This window comes from Sycon ciliatum, chromosome 12, assembly GCF_964019385.1.
Source record: "Sycon ciliatum chromosome 12, ocSycCili1.1, whole genome shotgun sequence".
NCBI lineage: Eukaryota > Metazoa > Porifera > Calcarea > Leucosolenida > Sycettidae > Sycon > Sycon ciliatum.
In genome coordinates this window covers 8,454,913-8,474,120 of record NC_088654.1, presented here as the reverse complement: position 1 = coordinate 8,474,120, position 19,208 = coordinate 8,454,913, and the positions used below count along the sequence as shown (strand labels likewise).

The 19,208-nt window shown below is 48.9% G+C and overlaps 1 protein-coding gene across 2 annotated transcripts in view; it reads right to left on the bottom strand.

The window, feature by feature from the left end:
• The window catches only part of LOC135828948 (tetratricopeptide repeat protein 28-like), a 45,705-nt gene that overhangs the window by 13,535 nt on the left and 12,962 nt on the right, over positions 1-19,208 (bottom strand). For both annotated transcript variants that reach the window (XM_065341380.1, XM_065341381.1), the window contains 15 exons: positions 18,953-19,078; positions 18,339-18,563; positions 17,187-17,414; positions 16,429-16,716; positions 12,909-13,044; positions 12,381-12,565; positions 11,708-11,845; positions 10,408-10,602; positions 9,566-9,746; positions 8,502-8,845; positions 7,704-7,928; positions 6,878-7,016; positions 5,930-6,090; positions 4,854-5,057; positions 1,647-2,535 (listed from right to left, as the gene is read on the bottom strand). In XM_065341380.1, the coding sequence (XP_065197452.1) occupies positions 1,647-2,535; positions 4,854-5,057; positions 5,930-6,090; positions 6,878-7,016; positions 7,704-7,928; positions 8,502-8,845; positions 9,566-9,746; positions 10,408-10,602; positions 11,708-11,845; positions 12,381-12,565; positions 12,909-13,044; positions 16,429-16,716; positions 17,187-17,414; positions 18,339-18,563; positions 18,953-19,078 (3,664 nt within the window). The remainder of the gene's footprint in view (positions 1-1,646; positions 2,536-4,853; positions 5,058-5,929; positions 6,091-6,877; positions 7,017-7,703; positions 7,929-8,501; positions 8,846-9,565; positions 9,747-10,407; positions 10,603-11,707; positions 11,846-12,380; positions 12,566-12,908; positions 13,045-16,428; positions 16,717-17,186; positions 17,415-18,338; positions 18,564-18,952; positions 19,079-19,208) is intronic.

Genomic DNA, 19,208 nt, shown 5'->3' with positions numbered 1-19,208 from the left:
GTAAAGTCAGACCCGGCTTATCCTGTCCTCTTTTATCCGGGGTCCTTCGTCATCCGGAAGAAAATCATTGGTTACCGATTTACAGCATATGTCATGCATACATACAGTATGTGTGTTCGATTATCCGGTTCCCTCGCCTATCCAGATCTTTCTTTGTGGAAAAGTGATGTGTGCAGTTAAGCAAGGTCTGACTGTACACTGCAATGTAGTGACATATACACTGCTTGTTGCCTACTATACAATACTAAGGTGGACACGTATACACACATACACATACAGTGGAACCTGTTAACCCTTTACCGGCAGCCCCATACTTGAATGCGTCAACGTTGACGCATTCGACAGGCATACAAAACCATGCCTGGCATGACGGGAAGCATCAGCCCACGGGGATTTCCCGTGGCCCTCAAACAGCCTAGGCCTGATCCTATCGGTAGCTGAAGAGATCCACGCGTGTCCCATTTGATTTCATTGAGAACTGCGCGATCGAAAACTTACGGAAATACACGCGCGCCGACAATGCCGTCCGCCTCCGTCAAAACATCGTCAGGTGCATTTTCTCTCGCGCAGTGAGTTCCTTTCGTCCTCGCATGACTTCTCCGACGACGACCTAGCAGTCATTCGCTCTGGGACCGACGACAGATAGATAAATACTTCGTTCCAGCCTCCGATGCAAGCGAATTTCAAATTACGGAGCGGTGCGCACGCCAAGTAAATTCTCACGCAAATATGGGGAGCGCCAGCCGCTGAAGACGATGTCATCGTGATGTACCTGGAAGAATCTGATGGTGCTTATGGTGGGGAAGCCATGGAGAGCGATCCCTGTGTCGACAGTCTCCCAGAGACGGAATTTTAGCCCATCGACTTTCTACGTACCTGAGTGACGGCAGCGCAGCGCGGCTTGCGTGCGACCTTACGGAGCTTTCCGACAGCGATTCTGGGGCGATGCTGCTCTCATTTGCGAGCGAGCCATGGCCACTGAAGTTTGTGATGGCTATGGCGTTTGTTTCCGCTCCGAAGTCGACTTGTTTTGGCAGTATCATGTCAATGTCGGAACTCTGACGATTTGCATGTGTACAATTTCCGTGTTTAGACGTAGAGGTGCCAATTTAGCAGCGTATGTGTATGGCATGAGAAAATAATTTTTTCCATGGTCAAGAAGTAGTACTAGACTTCCAAGAAAACATAACTTGCACATACAAAATGTGGCCTCGTTGTGAGTTATTGGTATCGTTCTAAATGTTAAGGATTTCATATACAAAAGTAACTTGCCGGTAAAGGGTTAAGGCGACCACTCGGATAAGGCAACCACCTGTCCTAGAAGACCACTAAAACCAGAACCCAGGAATGCCATTTCCAGTCAAATGAACCTGGATAAGGAGACCACCTGGCAGGTTTTGAAGGTCTCTTGAGCGGTCATCTTAGACAGGTTTCACTGTACACTCTAATTCACGCACAGATTCAGACACATGTGCACGTGTCCACTACCGGCTGGCATCACTGGCACACTTATTAAACACGTCTACAAGACCAAGCCTTTCACCAGGCTTTTAAGACGTGCTTGATGGCAAACATCACCAGCCTCTCGACACATATGCACACACACATACACTCGAATTCAGACACAAATTTACGACTGAACGTACCAAGTCGACTTGCAGGATATCCTCCGTCTACGATGGCCGCTCCACGCGATGAGCCCCTCTCCTTGACACGCTGCAAGTGCGCCGTTCCAAAGTCGTGCCTCAGGTATCCGAGGAATGGCATGCCGATCAGGTTGAAGCGACGGTGAAGAAAGTCGGACTTCTCGTCCGCCCGGAGCAACGCAAACGGGACCAGGTGAAGGCAATCGTGTATAACAACGTAGAGCTGTGGCGTCACTGACACACCTCCGGTGTTTCTGCTGCTGAGGATGTCCGCGAAAACGTCCTCCATGGGCAGGAGTAAGAGTTCGTAGAGGGCTTGCAGCGGCGCTGGAACGTTACTTCGGCCGTTGGGATCGCCCAGCAAGCCACCGCCGGCTGGAGGAGACGGTGAGAGGAGGTAACTCTGGCCGTCGGTGTTGAGTGTTTCGTTCACGCTTCGGAGCTTGTTGCGCGTAATGGACGTCTTCGGCGAGGCACTGCCGACCTTCACAGATGCCGAGCGACGGCGTGTGAACATCGTGGACTCGTCGCTCGACTGTCGTTTGAACGGCGACGTATCCCCGCTGCTAACGCTGCTCATGTCCACCGCCTGTGCTGCGGCAGCGGCCGTATCCCGTGGCGACGTGGTGGCGCTGGTGCTCCCGGAGCTCTGACCGGATCCGGGGCGGCTCGCCGCACTGCCGCTGCTACCACCTTCCAGTGTGATCGTGCGTGCATCCGCCACCAGGCGTTCCAGTATCGGCAGCTCGGACGAGCTCATTGCGTTGCTGTTGGTTTCGCCGTTTGTGCCCAAACCGGCAGCAAATTCCGCTTGCGATGGACTCCCAGACGTTGAGTTAGTGGCAGTGGCTTGTCCAGAGCTTTCGAGAGCTCTCTGTGACACACCGAACTGAAACACAGCAAAATGAAAACCCAAAGAGCAAAAGTCATTAGCCAACGTAAGTATGTCAATGGATGCCATACTATAGTTTCTAACATGGAGATTGTGGGCAGAAGTTATGCGATCAAGTCCACCAACTAAACCAGATTTTGAACAGTCAGACGTGCACAATCTTGCACAAAACTGACTTCCTTGGCTCACCATCTGAGTTCTTAACAATAGCTTCTCTTTTCCTGGGACTACAGTTTTAGGGTTAGGAAATGGTTGACCTCCAGCAGTGTCTGCTCTAGGATTGTAGGACAGCCGGGTACACGTGTACCTGGCGCAACCATTTCAACCGGGTCGGAGCCGGATACATAATGTACCTGGCGCTGTCTCACCAGCTGAGTCACATGCTTTAATTAACTGGTTGGGTGGTTTATTTTAATTCGGACAATAAACGGGAACTAGGCCCAATGATATAAAGGCGAATGGATAAGCCACATTTAAAAAAGAGAGGACAGGAATTAGAAAATTACGAAAGAAGAAGAAGTATCTGACACATACAAGCCATGTAGTCAGTCCCTTCAAAGTTCGAAAGTGTAAAGTACCAACCGGGTCACAGGTGACCCGGTACTATATTTTCAACCGGGTCCAAGCGCCGCCCAACCGGGTGGATTACCCGGCTCACCCGGTGCTGGAGCAGACACTGCTCCAGACACTTAACAACCCAACTAGGACCGATTCCAGCCTCAAAATCGCATTCTCGTTAACCCTTTGTGGGTCTTACTCAATGTATGTGAGGGGTGGTCACGCAAACACGCGCACAAACAACCAGCCATAACTCAAGTTCTGTGGGTTGTAGGTATGGGTAAACTATATATTTTCAAAATCTGTATGCTTGGACGAGTCCAGAAAACACAAATTTGACTATGTCCAGGCAAGGGTATGACGCGTGGTAGCCCTTCAAGTTGAGAGAAAATACAATTGCGAACAAAAAACACAAAAATCACAGCACGAAGTGCATACCAAGTTCGTGATGGAGCTGAAGTCCTATGATAAACAATCAGGTAAGCGCTACGTCTTGGTGAAGAATATATGCTCCTAATTCCGTCCTGGAACTCCAACACGTCGCCATCGGCGAGGCACCAGCAGCAACAGTTCCACAATATCACAATTTTGGTTCGTTCAGCTCAGCGCCGCTCGCGTCAGATTCGCTCGCTCAGATGAGTACGAGACTCGTACTCAGGCGCGATGTCACGCATGCCGTGATTCTCACGGCCAGGCGAATCAGCTGATCGCACCTGACAAGTCCTTGTAAGAGTTGCTGTTGCTGTGCTTCCTCGCTGGTTGGTAAATTTGATTTCTTCATTCGGGGACGATTTATTTGAGCTTGGAGGACTCAACGGAGCTCTCTTTCTCACCACATTACACTGGAAATCCTCCAGAGACATCCAGCCTAGACTGGTGCCGTCAGTGTCCTCAGAAAGCTTTTCTGACACGGCCTCAAGAGATGCACTCCCATTCTCGAAATGCGCGCATGGCGGATGTTCGTCTTTTCCAATTTCACCAGACTTCAGTGAATCAATACTGCAAAAACTTGTATGGTAAGTATGGTTGTTTTTTACACCGTTGGAAAGCCTTGGACCTCAGCTACACGTGGAGCACCATTTTAGTTGTCTCCTAGCAACAAAACTCACCGAAAATACGATTTTGCTGTAAGGGTCACATACGACCCTTACGCTTATGTGAGACCCATAAAGGGTTAAAATGGTTTATATGTTATACAACTCCACACATCGGATTATGTTGAAGCCAATGGTCAATACTACAAAATCTAGTCAAATGCGTAGCACAAGGTTGACACAAGAGAGAGATTGGAAGCTTTGTCACAACTCTGAGTTTCACGTATTACTACGATCATCAGGCAACATAGCACAAGGTTTATCATTTTTTCACTCAACCTCCAACCCGTAGCACACAAACAGTCCAGGACTTCACCACGTACAAGGATTGTTTCCTAATTTTCAACCAGATGGGCATAATCGGAAAACATGACACGGCTACAATGGAGCTTCAAAGTTTAAAAAGAAAAGAAAAAAAGGATACATCATTGATAGAAAAGAAAAAGGACCAAGGAACTACAAGTTACACTATAATGTCCATTAACACCACCAGTTACTAAACAATCAGCTCATGCGATAACATTGCACGACACTGACCGACGGTACTGACGTTCTACAACCTGTCTTTTTCTTTTCTATAAATTAATCCTTGGCTCTCCATCCAAGTCCATTCCTGCACACCTGAATGCATGATTGATCAGATTGTTGAGAAACCTCTCTCACCCTATGTAGATCTTGCTGCAGCTTGGTGGAGTGAAACTTCTGCACGCGTCCGTCCGGAGAGAGCAGCCAGGCGTACAGACTAGTGCCGGCTATGGAGTAGTACAGAACACAGGATCCCAGTCCACGCACCAAGCCTTGCAGGTCGGCGAACGTCATGTCCTGCGGGTGAATGAAGCCGGCTTTGACCAGCGTCGGGATTTGAACCTGCATCGGTGCGACAAGAATCAGGCACGGCAATCTCAGCACACAACAAGCAGCTTCTCTTCACCTCTCATGTGAGTTGACACCATGGCCATGTCTCGCTAACGACAATGCTACGCTTTACAACTTGCCTGGCCAGATGATGAACAGATCATCAGGATTGCCTCAGCCTTGCTATGCGCATGAAACGCGGCGTTGCAACGATAATTCAGCCGATCGTCGCTGTTCTTTTCTGCCTTTGTGGCATTACTACATTACTACATCCTGGTGGTGTTGCCCAGTCTAGCAATCTGGGAATTCCCCTACTGCAGGACACCTGTCAATAATCTACTGAGCCATGCAAGGAGACTGCGTAGTTGCGTCTTCGCATGGCCAAGGTCCACGGTGTTAGTTCCGGACTCGTCACGTGAGCGGCCAAGATTTGTTGTGCGAGCGGCGAAGAAATCATACCATATGTGCCACACCGAGGATATAAGGGATAGGTGGCCAGAACAAGCACTGGACGGTCCTGGCTAAAGAAATCCAACCCCGGGCGCTACGCAGCTCTAAGTTAACACTGCACACACTGTTCTGTGCACTCGAACGCGGAGCTACTTTTATTCATGAGGTTGGATTTCTCTGGCCAGCACGGTACAAGCAATGCAGAATGTTTGCTACTCTTGTGGACATTGAAATCCATTGAGAAGTCAAGCGGCCACGGGGTGCCAGCCTTGCATCCGTGAGCACTGCTGGTCCATCTTTACAGTGTGCACGTCAACTACAGTGTGTGTACGGGCTAAATCCAGTTAGGGCGCCGGCCCCGGTCATCCCATCGTGTGTCGATATACACGACAGTAGACGTGCGAGATGGCCCTACAGCACTGGCTCAGGCTTACCTGCCTCTCCAGAAGGATGTGTTGATGCGCCTTGATGCGACACTGCTCAGCCACAGCCAGTGCGTTGTGATTGTCGCCAAGGGACACCAGGACTTGCTGCAGTGTCTCCAATGACAATTGTTGATAGTGCACGACTAGGCGCAACTGACCACTACTTGAAGCTAACAGCACATGAAGAAAAAAACAAAATTTGTACAAATTACTATTTAATAGTGATTTGTGTAAGTGTTTGTCATACACACTTCCCCACATCTATAGTAATGTCACCGCTCGCAAGGACCACGGTGCAGATACAGCTCCGAAAGTGGTAGAATGTGAGTTGGTCACGCACACTGCTATCATGTTCGGCTATTTTCTACAATAATTTATTGTTTCCATTCGCTTCCATGTAATTGGGCGACACCGCCCGTTTCGTTCTGCGAATTCAAATACAGTGAAACCTGTATAGGACGACCGCTCAAGGGACCTTCAAAATGTGGTCTCTGTTACCAGGTGGTCTCCTTATCCAGGGTCAATTGACTGGAAATAGCATCCCTTGGTCGTTGTTTCAGTGGTCTTCAAGGACAGGTGGTCGCCTTGGCAGGTGATACTGTATAAACGTACATAGCTACATTAAAGTTAAAAAGTGATTAGCAGAGAGGAGCACAATAGCATGGTGAACAGAGAAGAAAATCGGACGGCGTTCCTGTGTTTTCGTTTTGCCTCATTTAGGTTCTGATGATATGGCTTGCCACCCTTGAGTTTTACAGACGCGATATAAAATGTCACCATGAAGAGGAGTTCAGTGAACGCCCCCCCCCCCCCCCCCCCCCCCCACACACACACGGGGCACGGCAAAACGTCACAATTACGTGACACGTCTGTGCACACAGACATACCGAACGTATATTATGGTTATGCGGAGTCAAGTCATTCCTGTAAAAGACAGAAGCACCATATCACACTAACCTTTCTCTATGATGGCCTGAGCTGTTCGTTCAAACAGAGCAATGGCCGTCTCCAGCTGTCGCTTTGCCTCCGATTGCTTCCCAGACATATGCAGTGCGAGACCCAAGTTCATACGCAATTCAGCTTGTAATCCAGTCACCTAACACAATACAAATGAACCAAAAAAATCTTAACCAATTTCCAAGGAGATCAGATGGGAAAAAAGGTTAAAAATCAAAAATAAACCATGCCTTCCAACCATCTCGACTTGGCCGTGACCGTCCCGATATCGAGGGTGGTAATAGGCACCCAAAAGTGTATTAGCCGCATGCCTCACAGCTTCATTTGTATACATTTTCATAGCTACTCAAATCTGTGGACGGTAACTGTTTCGCTCTCTTAGAGCTCCTCAGCACAGCTCAGAGGACCGAAGCGCAGCTCTTCGCAATGAAATACGTTTCCGTGAAGCAAAGCATTTTTATAAAGAGCTGCAAACCCCGCCAAGAGTGCTCGAAATGCTCCAAGAGCAGTGAGCGTTTCACGCTAAGGTAAGAGTGCTCAACCTAACGACATTGCTGACTGCTAGCTAGGTACTCTATGTCATTGATCTTTCCCCAGGTTTGCAAAGGTTCCCAAAGGTATGATAAGCACAGTAGATATTGCCTTCGGTCACCTACCCCTAAACTCGTGTGCTACTGCTGTTGGTGTCTACGCATGGATCTCTGTATGCCAGTATAATTATGTGCCGGGGGTGAGAAACACACAGTCATCTCAGCCACTTCTAATGGAGATCACTGTGGAGTTTACAGTGCAATTACAGCACAAGACAAAACATCACCACGCTGACCTGTAAGTGAGCCGACGCCTTCAGACCGTTCTGCAGGTGTTGCAGAGCCTCGGCCGGTTGCTTCATGTCGATGTAGCACATGCCAAGTGCATTGTAGGCACTCGCTTGAGTCTCCTCCTCGCCCAGCTGTGCTGCAATGCTCAGCTGTCGTCGGTGATAGCTCAGCGCGGCGTCAAACTGCCGCAGTGCAAAGTAAGCCGTGCCCAGATTGGCAGCAGCTCGCATCTGCACACACGCGCACACACACACACGCATGCGCGCACACACACACACACACACACACACACACACACACACAGGGCAGAGCAAACACTTCACAATGCCAATCGTTTGCCACATCAGCAGCGCACAAGGCATCACGTTCATGGTATGGACATCAACCTGTTTTAACTGTCGCTGCCCTCTGGTGCACCCCAGTCTGTGTTTTGACCTACTACTTTTGAGCGAGACCCATGAATACCGTTCAAAAAATAACATACACCACCAATACAAGATCTTGCAATACACTGCCACAGATCAAATGGCTCTGAATGCATATTGAAAGAAAAATGGTTGCTGGAAGCCTAATACATCTGTGATCATAGAGAGTGGTCCCCTTATTAAAGTAATAAAATGATAAACTAAGGAGGATGGAACGAAGCCTACACGGCTTCATGTATTATAAGACAGAGGAAGTCCGCTATCTGTGAGCAGCTTGCGCTCGCAGGGCGGATTGGCTTGCCATTTGTGATATTAGGCTAGCTCAGCTAGGTAGCTGACCAAAGATTGAGATATAGACTAGTTCCGTAACTGCCATACCTGAGCATCCAAATGGCCCAGCTCTTCGGCGATCTTCAGGTCATTGCGGTGGTACATGGCCGCCTGCTCGAACTGTCCCATCTCTTGGTAGACCTCACCCAGGTCGCACATGGCCTGTCCCTGCCGCTCCAGGTCCGCCATGGTCTGAGCCGACACGAGCTGGCGCTGGTGGTACTCCACTGCGCGCGTATAGTCGCCCAGGGACTTCTGTACCTGGCCCAGGTCGGCGTAGCACTCCACCTCGGCCACCACGTCACGCAACGCCTGCGCCATCTGCAGGCGCTGTTCAAATGCCGCCATGGCTTCGTCTGTGTTGCCTAGTTCTCTGTGACAACGACCGAGGCCTGGCAAGAGGGGAAAATTGCAATCAGAGAACAAAAATAGACAAACAAAAACATGAACAAAAACACTCATGAACCAAAAAAATAACACATCAGAGATTTCACTCAAACCCAACACTCCGACATGCCTCTTTAGTGGAATGGACAAAATAGAAATCTTCTGATCATTATACCAGGAGCAGTGTAGGACATGTCAACAGGTCGCTGTTTGTTGGACGTTTTACCTGGACTAACATGCTGGTAATTCACAGACCCCAACAGCATCAGAACCAGGTCTTAGGGCAGACAAACCCAATGCAAAGCAGTCAAAACACCGAAATATTTCTCTACTTGCATGCTACAAGTAATGGGGCAAGCGGCGGCATTCGGCCCTGTACAGATATTTCATTAACTACCACACCACAACTGCACTCTACAGCCAACCTCGACACAACGTTGCCACAGCACACCACCAGCAAAGCAACACATTCGTCCCTGTGTCGCTTTTGTTAGTTCCCGGCTAAACGAAGCCCCCTCACACTTCCAGAACGCAGGGCGGGTACTGATGTTGTGCCGTGGCAACGTGTCGAGGTCGGCTGGAGAGCACAGTTATCGTGGGGTGGTTGATGAAAAGTTGCATGTTTCGTCATGCCAATCTAAGCATCGCAGTTTACAAGTTTCAGCCTGCCTCACAAAACACGGAGACATTCTATAGCGGAGAATTATATCCACACACTCACTCACCAGCATGTGCACGCATCTTCTCCACGTCATCACTGCACATCGACGCTATACTCAGCAGTTTGTCGTAGCACGGTACCGCGTCAGAGTAGCGGAACAAGCACTCATAAGCCTCGCCAAGATTGGCCCAGGCTCGGCCAGCTTCGATCTGCTGGTGACTTGGTAGACCACTGGCCACACTGACCTGTGACATATAAACACAAGTAGCATCTTCACCAGCCATAGTCCTTCAATATGGAATCCACATACTGACCTCTCTATATTTTTAGTACGGAATATAATTATAGCCGACAAAGTACCATTTTTTCTTTTCTTTTGCTTCACATTATCATATTCATCAATTAGTAGGAGCCGCGGTTGGCTCAGGCCATCCCGGCAAGAAGGCAGATATGCCTGTTCGATTGTTGAATAAAATATAATAAATACCATACCATATTGACAGCCATGAGGCAAAGTAAGAACAGGAAATGAATTGTTGTAACTCAGTATTGGAAGAAGGGCTGAGGCTTCCTGCAGCTTCATCTGTGAAAAGAATTCGAAACGTTGTAAAATAACGGAACTGGTTCGGATGTGATATGCAGCGCTATGGGAATGGGTGTGTCCACCCGAATTCTTTTCAGTATTGGAAGTCTGAGTACAAACTTCCAGTACTGGCATACTGGCATGATCTAACCGAGGTAATCGGCCCGACTGTGGCCACTAATTCTCCTGGCAAGTCGACATGGCAACAGAAACAGCTGTGAAGATTTTAAACAGAAAAGATCCCTTGTTGCAGTGAGTTCAATAGTTTCTTTTCAATTCACTTAAAGGGCAATTCTCGTCTTCTCTCTACCTGTCTAGCTTACCTGTCGTTTGTTGAACTCCGCCGCCATGCTGTATTCGCCGACTTTGCTGTGCGCCAGACCAAGACTGCGGTAGACCAGGCACTCCATCAGCGCATCCTGCAGGTCATTGGCCAGGGTCAGCTGCTGCTGATAATGCTCAGACGCCTTGGCAAAGTCTCCAATGGCCAGCCATGAGTCACCCATATGACCCAGTGCCTGCAGTAACATTGCCATGGATACAGCAAGCATTGACCTACCAAGCAACTGGCTTAGGACTGTACTGTTGTACATTCACTGCCAGTGTAACTCGAGGATATACATCGATCAGCACATGAGATGAATGGGTCACCGCACGCTGATTGTGGTGTTTTAAAGGGCAGTAAAGTTAGCAGACCCTAAACTAAACGGGCACTAAACAGGTCGTACCTTCGCGTACTCCAGTGGGATTTTGTTCTTATAATACGGTATGCAGAGCAGCATAACTGCGACTAAATGTTAGTGTTCGGAAACACGACCAGATTTGTGTATGACAGAGAACTACACATGCAGATGTTCAGTCCTCAGCAACATGCACTGAATCGTATGGAGCAAACCACACGCGCCAAGTATTTCGAGACATGCTCAGGAGAGAATAGCTTGGAGCACGACCATGAGAAAACACTAAGCCTTCGGTAAATAGTTACATGGTACCACCATCTCACTACCAGGCAGGCACAGTGGGTTGGTCAAAGACCATGATGGAGATACGAGAGGTACCTGGTTCAAGTCCTGCCTGGGAGCGGTTTTTCCAGCCGTGCTGCTACCCACAGTCAACTGGGAACTTGTGGCCAGGCACAAGGGGTACATGGATGCAGCTAATGGGGTCGTTTTCGGCACTTGTGCCAGTGGTTGTGAGGCTTATCCGCTCACCCCCACCGTTAGGCGCTGCATCTGCCGCTAGGGTTTATCGGGTGTTAGCGGCCGTCGTGAGTTCCCTTCGGGAACGGACACGATAATTTACTTACTTATTTACCATCTCACTCTGTGAAACTTCCCTTTCCGATCGCTGGGGAAAGCGAAAGGCTACCTTGCATATGATGTGAGATAGAGAAAGAGAGAGGTTTGGGAGGATGAAGTATTGGCAGCAAAACCTACCTGACTTCAGATCAGGAGTGTAAGAAGACAGAACTACAGGAAACGGTAGACTGTTGTGCTGTATACCGATTAGCGCCTAGCTGCATAGAGCACTCGTTCGAGCTGCCTTGACTTGATTGTGATTAGGAGTGTGATTAACTTGAGCCAGGAGCAGAAAGAAACACGCTAAGTTCAAGTCTGTACATACCTTTGCCATGCCTCGTTTGTCAGAGCTCTCCTGGCATGCAGTGAGTGTGCACTCATAATGCTCCAGGGCTTGCGTGAAGTTACCTTTCTCCCTGCACACTGCAGCCTGGCCACTGTGAGAAATTGCCTCAAACGATGCCTGTGCCGGGAGAGAGGATTATAGTAGATCATACGGAAAGGAGAATAGCTAATCGTATGTGACAGAGCTCAGAGCAATCAATGTGTCAGTCAAATCGCTGACAGAAACCACCTTGTTGTCAGGTTTGTTGTTCCCGTGCATTCCTGCTTGGTGTGGACGGTGCACTGTACACTTGTGGTTGATCTTTCCACCTACCGGTAGGTACCCCTATTATGACCTGTGAAGGGTATTTCCCTGCTTCTCCGTAGCTTGTCGTGTGGCTGCACCTCCACATTCGTCCGGATATCGTGTATACTTCGGGATGCATTACTTGTCATTCGTGAACTAAATCCTTAGAAGTTTGCCAAGTGGACGGTTTGATGGGCTCCCCCTGTGCTCCAGACACAGTCATGAGTCAGTCACGTGTCAAGTCAGTCGACAGAAAGCCCCAGCTCTGACGCTCGGAGCAGACACTTTCCTCTCAAATTACTGCTAATGTTGCAACATCTTAACTCGTTTGTGGACTATATCACTAATATTCATCAAGATGTCGTACCTGCTTTTCCCGCTCAGCGACCGTCTGCAGTTGACGGTAGTAATCAGCTGCCAGATCTAGCTTGCCACTGGCCAGTGCCAGCTCTCCAAGGTTGGTCAGAGCCGTACATTGCCCCACGGCATGGGACAGCTGCTGCGACAGCGCAAACAACTGCTTGTGATACGTCTCGGCCTTCTCCACGTCTCCTGCAAGCAACCAGTGTGGGTTGAAACGCACAATGCTTATCAGAACCAAAACCTCACGGAATGAAGTTACAAAACACAGAGAGCCTGCATCCCTTATACTCATTATGGATAAATTGAACAGTTACTGTCTCCACGTCGATTTTTCGAAATACAGCGAACACAACTATACTGCTCCCTCACATCGTCAACTTAGTGTTTCAAAATTCCGAGAGAGTTCCGGAAGAATGTTATACTGGCATTACTTGGAGTTTGCCTTCTTACAAATTACGAGATCCTGGTAACTCAAGATGTGGTAGTGTAAGTTGCACAATAATTCACATTAAGGCTTCCACTGGTAACTAACCAATCGCCTTGAAGACGTCTCCAAGGCGACTGCATGCCCGACCCATGCCAGCCTTGTCTTGCAGTGCCTTGCTCAGGTCAAACACACGCTCAAAGTACATGATGGCCTTGTCGTGGTTTTCCAGAGCCAGATGTGCCTGGAGCATAGACGTGCAGTTACGCACACACACACGGAAAACACACACATACACGCATACTCAGAAACACACACACACACACACACACATACACACACACATACACAATTCCACATGAGTGTGCACATCAGAAAGTCGGTCAGTCCAAGGTAAAAGAAAAAATATAGAAAAACTCTGCACATATCCAGAAACATCACTTGCATGATTGGTGTAGCCCAGAGGTTGTTGGATAGTGTTGTGAACTTGTGAGAATGTACGATTATGTACATTACTAAAGTAACGCATGTTACTCACACAGCAGTCCTCTGCTTTCTTCAATTTATTAGCCAACTTCGGCCACGTAACGAGTAGGTGTGAAAATTACTGGTTTCAGGAGCTGAGGACAATGAGAGTAGCTCCGCCACTGATCATTCCCAACGTTCCAGAGTCCTTCCGGGCTCCTTCATCTCACCACGCGCTTTGCCAGCCGGAGCTTCTCAGGAATGCCAAGTGGGCAATGGCGGCATGGAAAGGCTCTGGGGCCACCCACCGCTAGTCATCTCACCCGAAGTTCGCAGTATGATGTCTGCATCAGTAGCGCCGGCTACCCTGTCAAGATATGAGAAAGTCATCGCGCGGCTAGATGCCTTCGGCGCCGGCCAAGGAAGAGATCCCTTCCACCCTCAGGTGGTATGCAGTTTCCTCGAGAGCATCACGCGGACAACTCAGCGACCTGAAGCTACTATCCGTCTTGCATGGGCCGCCATTGGGTTCGCCGCAGACTTCCGCGGCTTGACACCACCTACCTCGGCGCTCGTCGAGCGGGAATGCACAAGCCTGGTTGCAGCTCGCACCATCCGGCCGAGGAAGGATACTCCAAGCGCCGACATAGCGAAGATTACCGGCTACCTACGCTCACTAGGCCTCACTGCCGAATTGCCGATCAGCCAACTGCGGCTTAAGGCTGTCATGGTAAACCGCACCGGATATACTAGCGAGTTTGCAAAGCCCCTTCACGTGGTGTGGTGCTCACCCTGTATTTATCCACGGCATTACTGCTGCTCTTCCTTCTTCTCTGCATACTGGAATTGCTGCCCTTGCTGTTGCCATGAAAGTGGAAAGGTTATATGGGTATTGTGAGTGTAAACTCGTACTACACCTCTTTCTCCACCACTACCCCTCGTACTACACCTCTTTCACTACCACTACCCCTCGTACTACACCTCTTTCACTACCACTACCCCTCCAGCATGTAGTATCAGATCATTTTCTACTGCTACAGTATCGAGAAGTCCTCCGACTCCGAGATATGTCCTGTCTACACTCTGAAGTCATACATCGAGGCGACGGCCGCCGCTAGGGGGACCATACTCGACCAGCCAGTGTTCATCTCACTCCGTCCGCCATACAAAGGCCTGGCTCCTGCAGCTATCAGCAAGCTCCTCGCCCAAGTTCTCAAGGACTCAGGCCAGGGTGCCGGTATCACCGCTAAGTCCCTTCGACCTGCCGGTGCCCGTAAGGCTTTGGAGGAGAGCGTAGAGCCCTCCGTAGTACAGCTGCGGGGTCGCTGGAAGAGTTCCGACGTTTTTCATCGACACTACGTGGGCATCACAGGGCCTGCGACGGACGCCGTCCTTCTGTAACCAGTGGCACTGCTTTGCTGCGTCTAGTTACCGCTACCGTGCCTCTTGCATGCAGGGTATCTTTCATCACATGCATCACAGCTACATTTCCCCTCCCAGCATATTTCACTCCTCACCATAATAGCAGAGGACTGCTGTGTGAGTAACATGCGTTACTTCAGCAATGGGGGTTACTACACAGCAGTCGGATGCTTTCCCATCCCTTGCGTTGTGTTACATTGCTTACATGCTCCTGCGCGTCCTGCAAATTGAAGTGAAGTTCAGTCATACTAGACATTCCCTTTTTATTCCTATTCACGTAAATCGATCTCGTATATCGATCGTGGTGTTATCTGCGCGTGCGCGCGAGTTTTCACCTACAGAAATGGTAGGCTACTCTGTTATAACCGCTCAGTTATGTGTAGAAATTTCCACACCTACTCGCTACGTGGCCGAAGTTGGCTAATAAAGTGAAGAAAGCAGAGGACTGCTGTGTGAGTAACCCCCATACAATGTTAGAACATAGGTGTTGTACTTGAGTGTGCGTTATGGATCGGAGGATTTCCTTTGTACAGTGAAACCTGTGACTAACGACCACCCCTTGGGGCCAGAGAAAGCGGTCTTTAGTGGCAGGTGGTCCTTAGTTAGAGGTTTGCACCGCACAACCGTATATGAATGTCAGACCGTCCGTGCCTTGCGGTGTGGTCTTTAGTGCCAGGCTGGTCGCTAGTCACGGTGGTCTTTAGTTGCAGGTTTTACTTTATTTTCAGATTTACAGTTGTGGCAAGTGAAATCCGACACTTGGCATAAGGGACTGCACCGTGCATCCTGCAGCCTCTGCAGCCCTGCATACGTACAGTACATGTGCTGCATACAACTTTATCTGTCTGATGACAGAATTCGTACTCATCACAGTCAAGGTTCAAAAGGTGCTGGCAAAAATGAATGGGAATTGGATACCAATACTCCTTATGTGTACCATATTTGTGAACTGTGTGTATCTAAACTGTGACTTTTCGACCTGTTTGGGATGCATGCGGCTCTATAGTACAAATTAGGTGCAGTGCATTACATCATTGATGTCCATTTGAGGCGCTGTCCCCTATGGCAAGTGTCGGATTTCACTTGCCACAACTGTAGTACAGTGTTGAACAAGACCAACTTTGCTATTGCTATGCTCAATGCAACCAATGAAAAAGAAGGGAAAGGGGAAAGTCCTCCAAATCGTTGCCAATCTTCCCATTTTTCATTGATCGGTGTAGCCCCGAGACCATTCGAAGAGTGTTGCGTGAATATACGGCTATAATGGATGGCTAACGTGGAGTCTGTGCACATTGAGAGCTGTGTACACATGTACAGTACAACCTGCCAAGGTGACCACTGGGATAAGGTGACCACCTGCCCCAGAAGACCACTGAAACCAGGACCAGGGAATGCTATTTCCAGTCGAAATGACCCTGGATAAGGAGACCACCTGGTAACAGAGACCACACGTTGGAGGTCCTCTGAGCGGTCGCCTTAGACAGGTCACACAGTAAACTCATACCTCGGTTATCCGGACCCTGCAGTTGCGGGCACTTCGGTCTGCCGGGCACTCTTTGGGCGAGTCTCAGTGGCAATATCACTACTCGTTTTGAGTCTTTTGTCACTTTTGTGGAAATAGCGACGTCATGTGCCATATCTATGGCTTTCCATGAAATGTATGTGATTTGGAGCTACGGACCTTTCAAAGTTTCGGGCAGTGCCCGGTCCCGGATAAACGAGTTATGAGTGTACAACTAACCTGTCCGAGGTGATTGCAAGCACGGAATTCGCAAGCGCGGTCCTTCAGCTGCACGCTAAGCTTGAGACAGCTCTCCAGATAGGGTACACCCTTTGCATGCTGGCCACCAGTCATGCAGTGCTGACCCAGGTTGTTCAGGGCTCGGCACTGAGCCAGGACGTCGCCGAGATCTTCGGCCATGCGCAGGTGCAGGTGGAAGTGCTTGGCCGCCAGCTCGTGATCCCCGACCGCCTGGTACGCGATACCCAGGTTGCCGTGGGTACTGGCCTCGCTGGAACGATCACCAACCTAAACGACAACACCAACACCAGATACAACTATGTTAAATCCAGGTGAAACAAATCCTGGTTTCAGTCTGTGAGGGTTGTGGCACACCTCAGATTTCAAGGAAAAAAGTCCAATTAATGATGCCGAAAGGACTGCATGTTATTGCTGCTGGAAGTATGCTCGGGCAATCAATACATATGTGTACATAGACATGTATCTAAATCATCTGGCTGCATATACTGTGCTCTGTGTCCAGTGGACAGAGTCAGAAATACACTTCTCACAGTGGACAGGGTCAGAAATACACTTCTCACAGTGGACAGAGTCAGAAATACACTTCTCACAAAGCAATAGTGCAACTAGCCCTTCTTTGCCATTATCTAGAGTTTTGGGCTATGAAAAAAACACACTGAGAAAGCATAACCAAACCTCCCATTACCCAGGCGTCAGTGCACAACATAGCTAAGGAGTGGTATTAAACAAAAGCCTACTTCCGAAGCTATGGCCAACTCCAAGAGATGAAACTTGATTGCTTCCGCGTTATTGCCGAGCGCTTTGTGTACGATGCCCAGGTTTCCATACGCACAGCCCTCGGCAACGCGATCGCCAAGCTCCTTGACGATGGCCAGATGCTCTCGGTGATAGGCCAGTGCCTGGTTGTAGCGACTCAGCTGATAGCAGAGCGTTCCCATGCTGGTGAGAATGGCTGCTTCCGTGTGCTAAGCAGTAACAATAGAATACACAGGGGAAAACTTGTTAAGAAGAACACTGACAAGACACACTTTCACGTTGGAAGAACTATAATTCAAAACTCTATTGGAACTAACAACTCAGATGGTGAGCCAAGGAAAAAATATTTGTAACATGGAAAATGTGGGCACATGTTATGCGATCGAGTCCACCAACTAAATGCCGTGGAATATCTCAGTACTCCTTGTCAGTTTTGCGCTAGATTGTGCATGTCTGACTGTTAAAAATCTGGTTTAGTTGGTGGACTCGATCGCATAACATGTGCCCACATTGTTCTATTGGAACGCTATTGGATAAATCACTCTGGAGTACAGAGTAAAACGCGTGGATAAGAAGAACTCCCATTGTTGCGAGCATATATCATCGGTCCTCTGGTACTTGTCCTAAAGAGGTTTGACTGCAAATGTGAGTGGATGCAAGCACATCTTATATCAGGTACAGCGAGTCTGTAACATCAAAAATAAGATAACAGATGACCCAACAAGGATAAGCGACAGTTAGCAGCTGCTCTTGGACATTCAACGCTTCTTCAGGCTATCCGAGTGGTCACCTTCGCATGTTGTACTGTACATCTGCACACAGCTCTCAATGTGCACAGACTCCACGTTAGCCAGCCATTATAGCCATATATTCACCCACCACACTCTTCGAATGGTCTCGGGGCTACATCAATCAATGAAAAATGGGAAGATTGGCCTTGCGCAACAATTTGGAGGACTTTTCCCTTGTTCCTTCTTTTTCATTGGTTGCATTGAGCATAGTGACAGACACCAACGAACGTTTACTGCTAAGGAGGTTATATGTTGCCGGTATATCAAACACAAAGTACGAACGATTATGGTATGACTGGACCAATTGAAAACTGCTTGCGGCGATCCTGCCTCTTCACTCACCACGTCGGATAGCTGCTTGACCAGCTTGAACTGCTCGCTGTGGCAGGAGAGCGCCCGTTCGTTGTCGCCCGTACTCCGGCACACCTGTGCCAGTCCGCCGTAGCCAGCTGCCTGCACGGACAGGTCACGGGTCTCCACACCCAGCGTCAGCAGCTGTTTGTACGACGCCATGGCTGCACTGAAATTCAGATTGCTGCTGTAGGCCAAACTGAGCTTTTCACATGCCTGCATGAACGACATCATACAAATAACGCACATATAACGACACGAGCTACGTTGCTACTTGCAAGATTTCTCAATACCGTTAGGGCAAAGCCCAAAGACAAAAGTTAGCAATGGAATGAGGCTGAAATCCATGTAAAGGAAAAGTCCTTGATGTTCCTGCCAAGGGTCGTAAGGGAGTGTAAAGCCCGCTTCATCATTATTTTACTACTCTGTCATGATGCGTTCTGGTATGAATTCCTCAAATCCTGAACAAACAGCAAAATAAGCCGAAATGAAACGGACTTCCAAGTCCGGCCCAATACAGAACTGCACAGCGAACTAGGCAACGTGCTATCGAACACATTCCGCAGTTAGATTCCCGACTACAACCGGGCTAGCAAGCTACTTGCCTTGCACTGCTCCGCTGGTAACTTGAGACGCTGCGCCAGATGCAAGTGTTTCTGATGGCACGTTACGGCCTTCTCATAATCACCTAGCTGCTGGTAACATGTACCCATGTGACCTAGCTGCTGTGCCTTTACACAAACACACAAGAAAATACATCAAATGGCATTAGGCGCTGGGAACGAGAAACACCGCACCACGGTAAACTCCAAGCACATATCGTCCACTTAATTAAAAGCGGGCTGTTGCTTGACGGTAAAC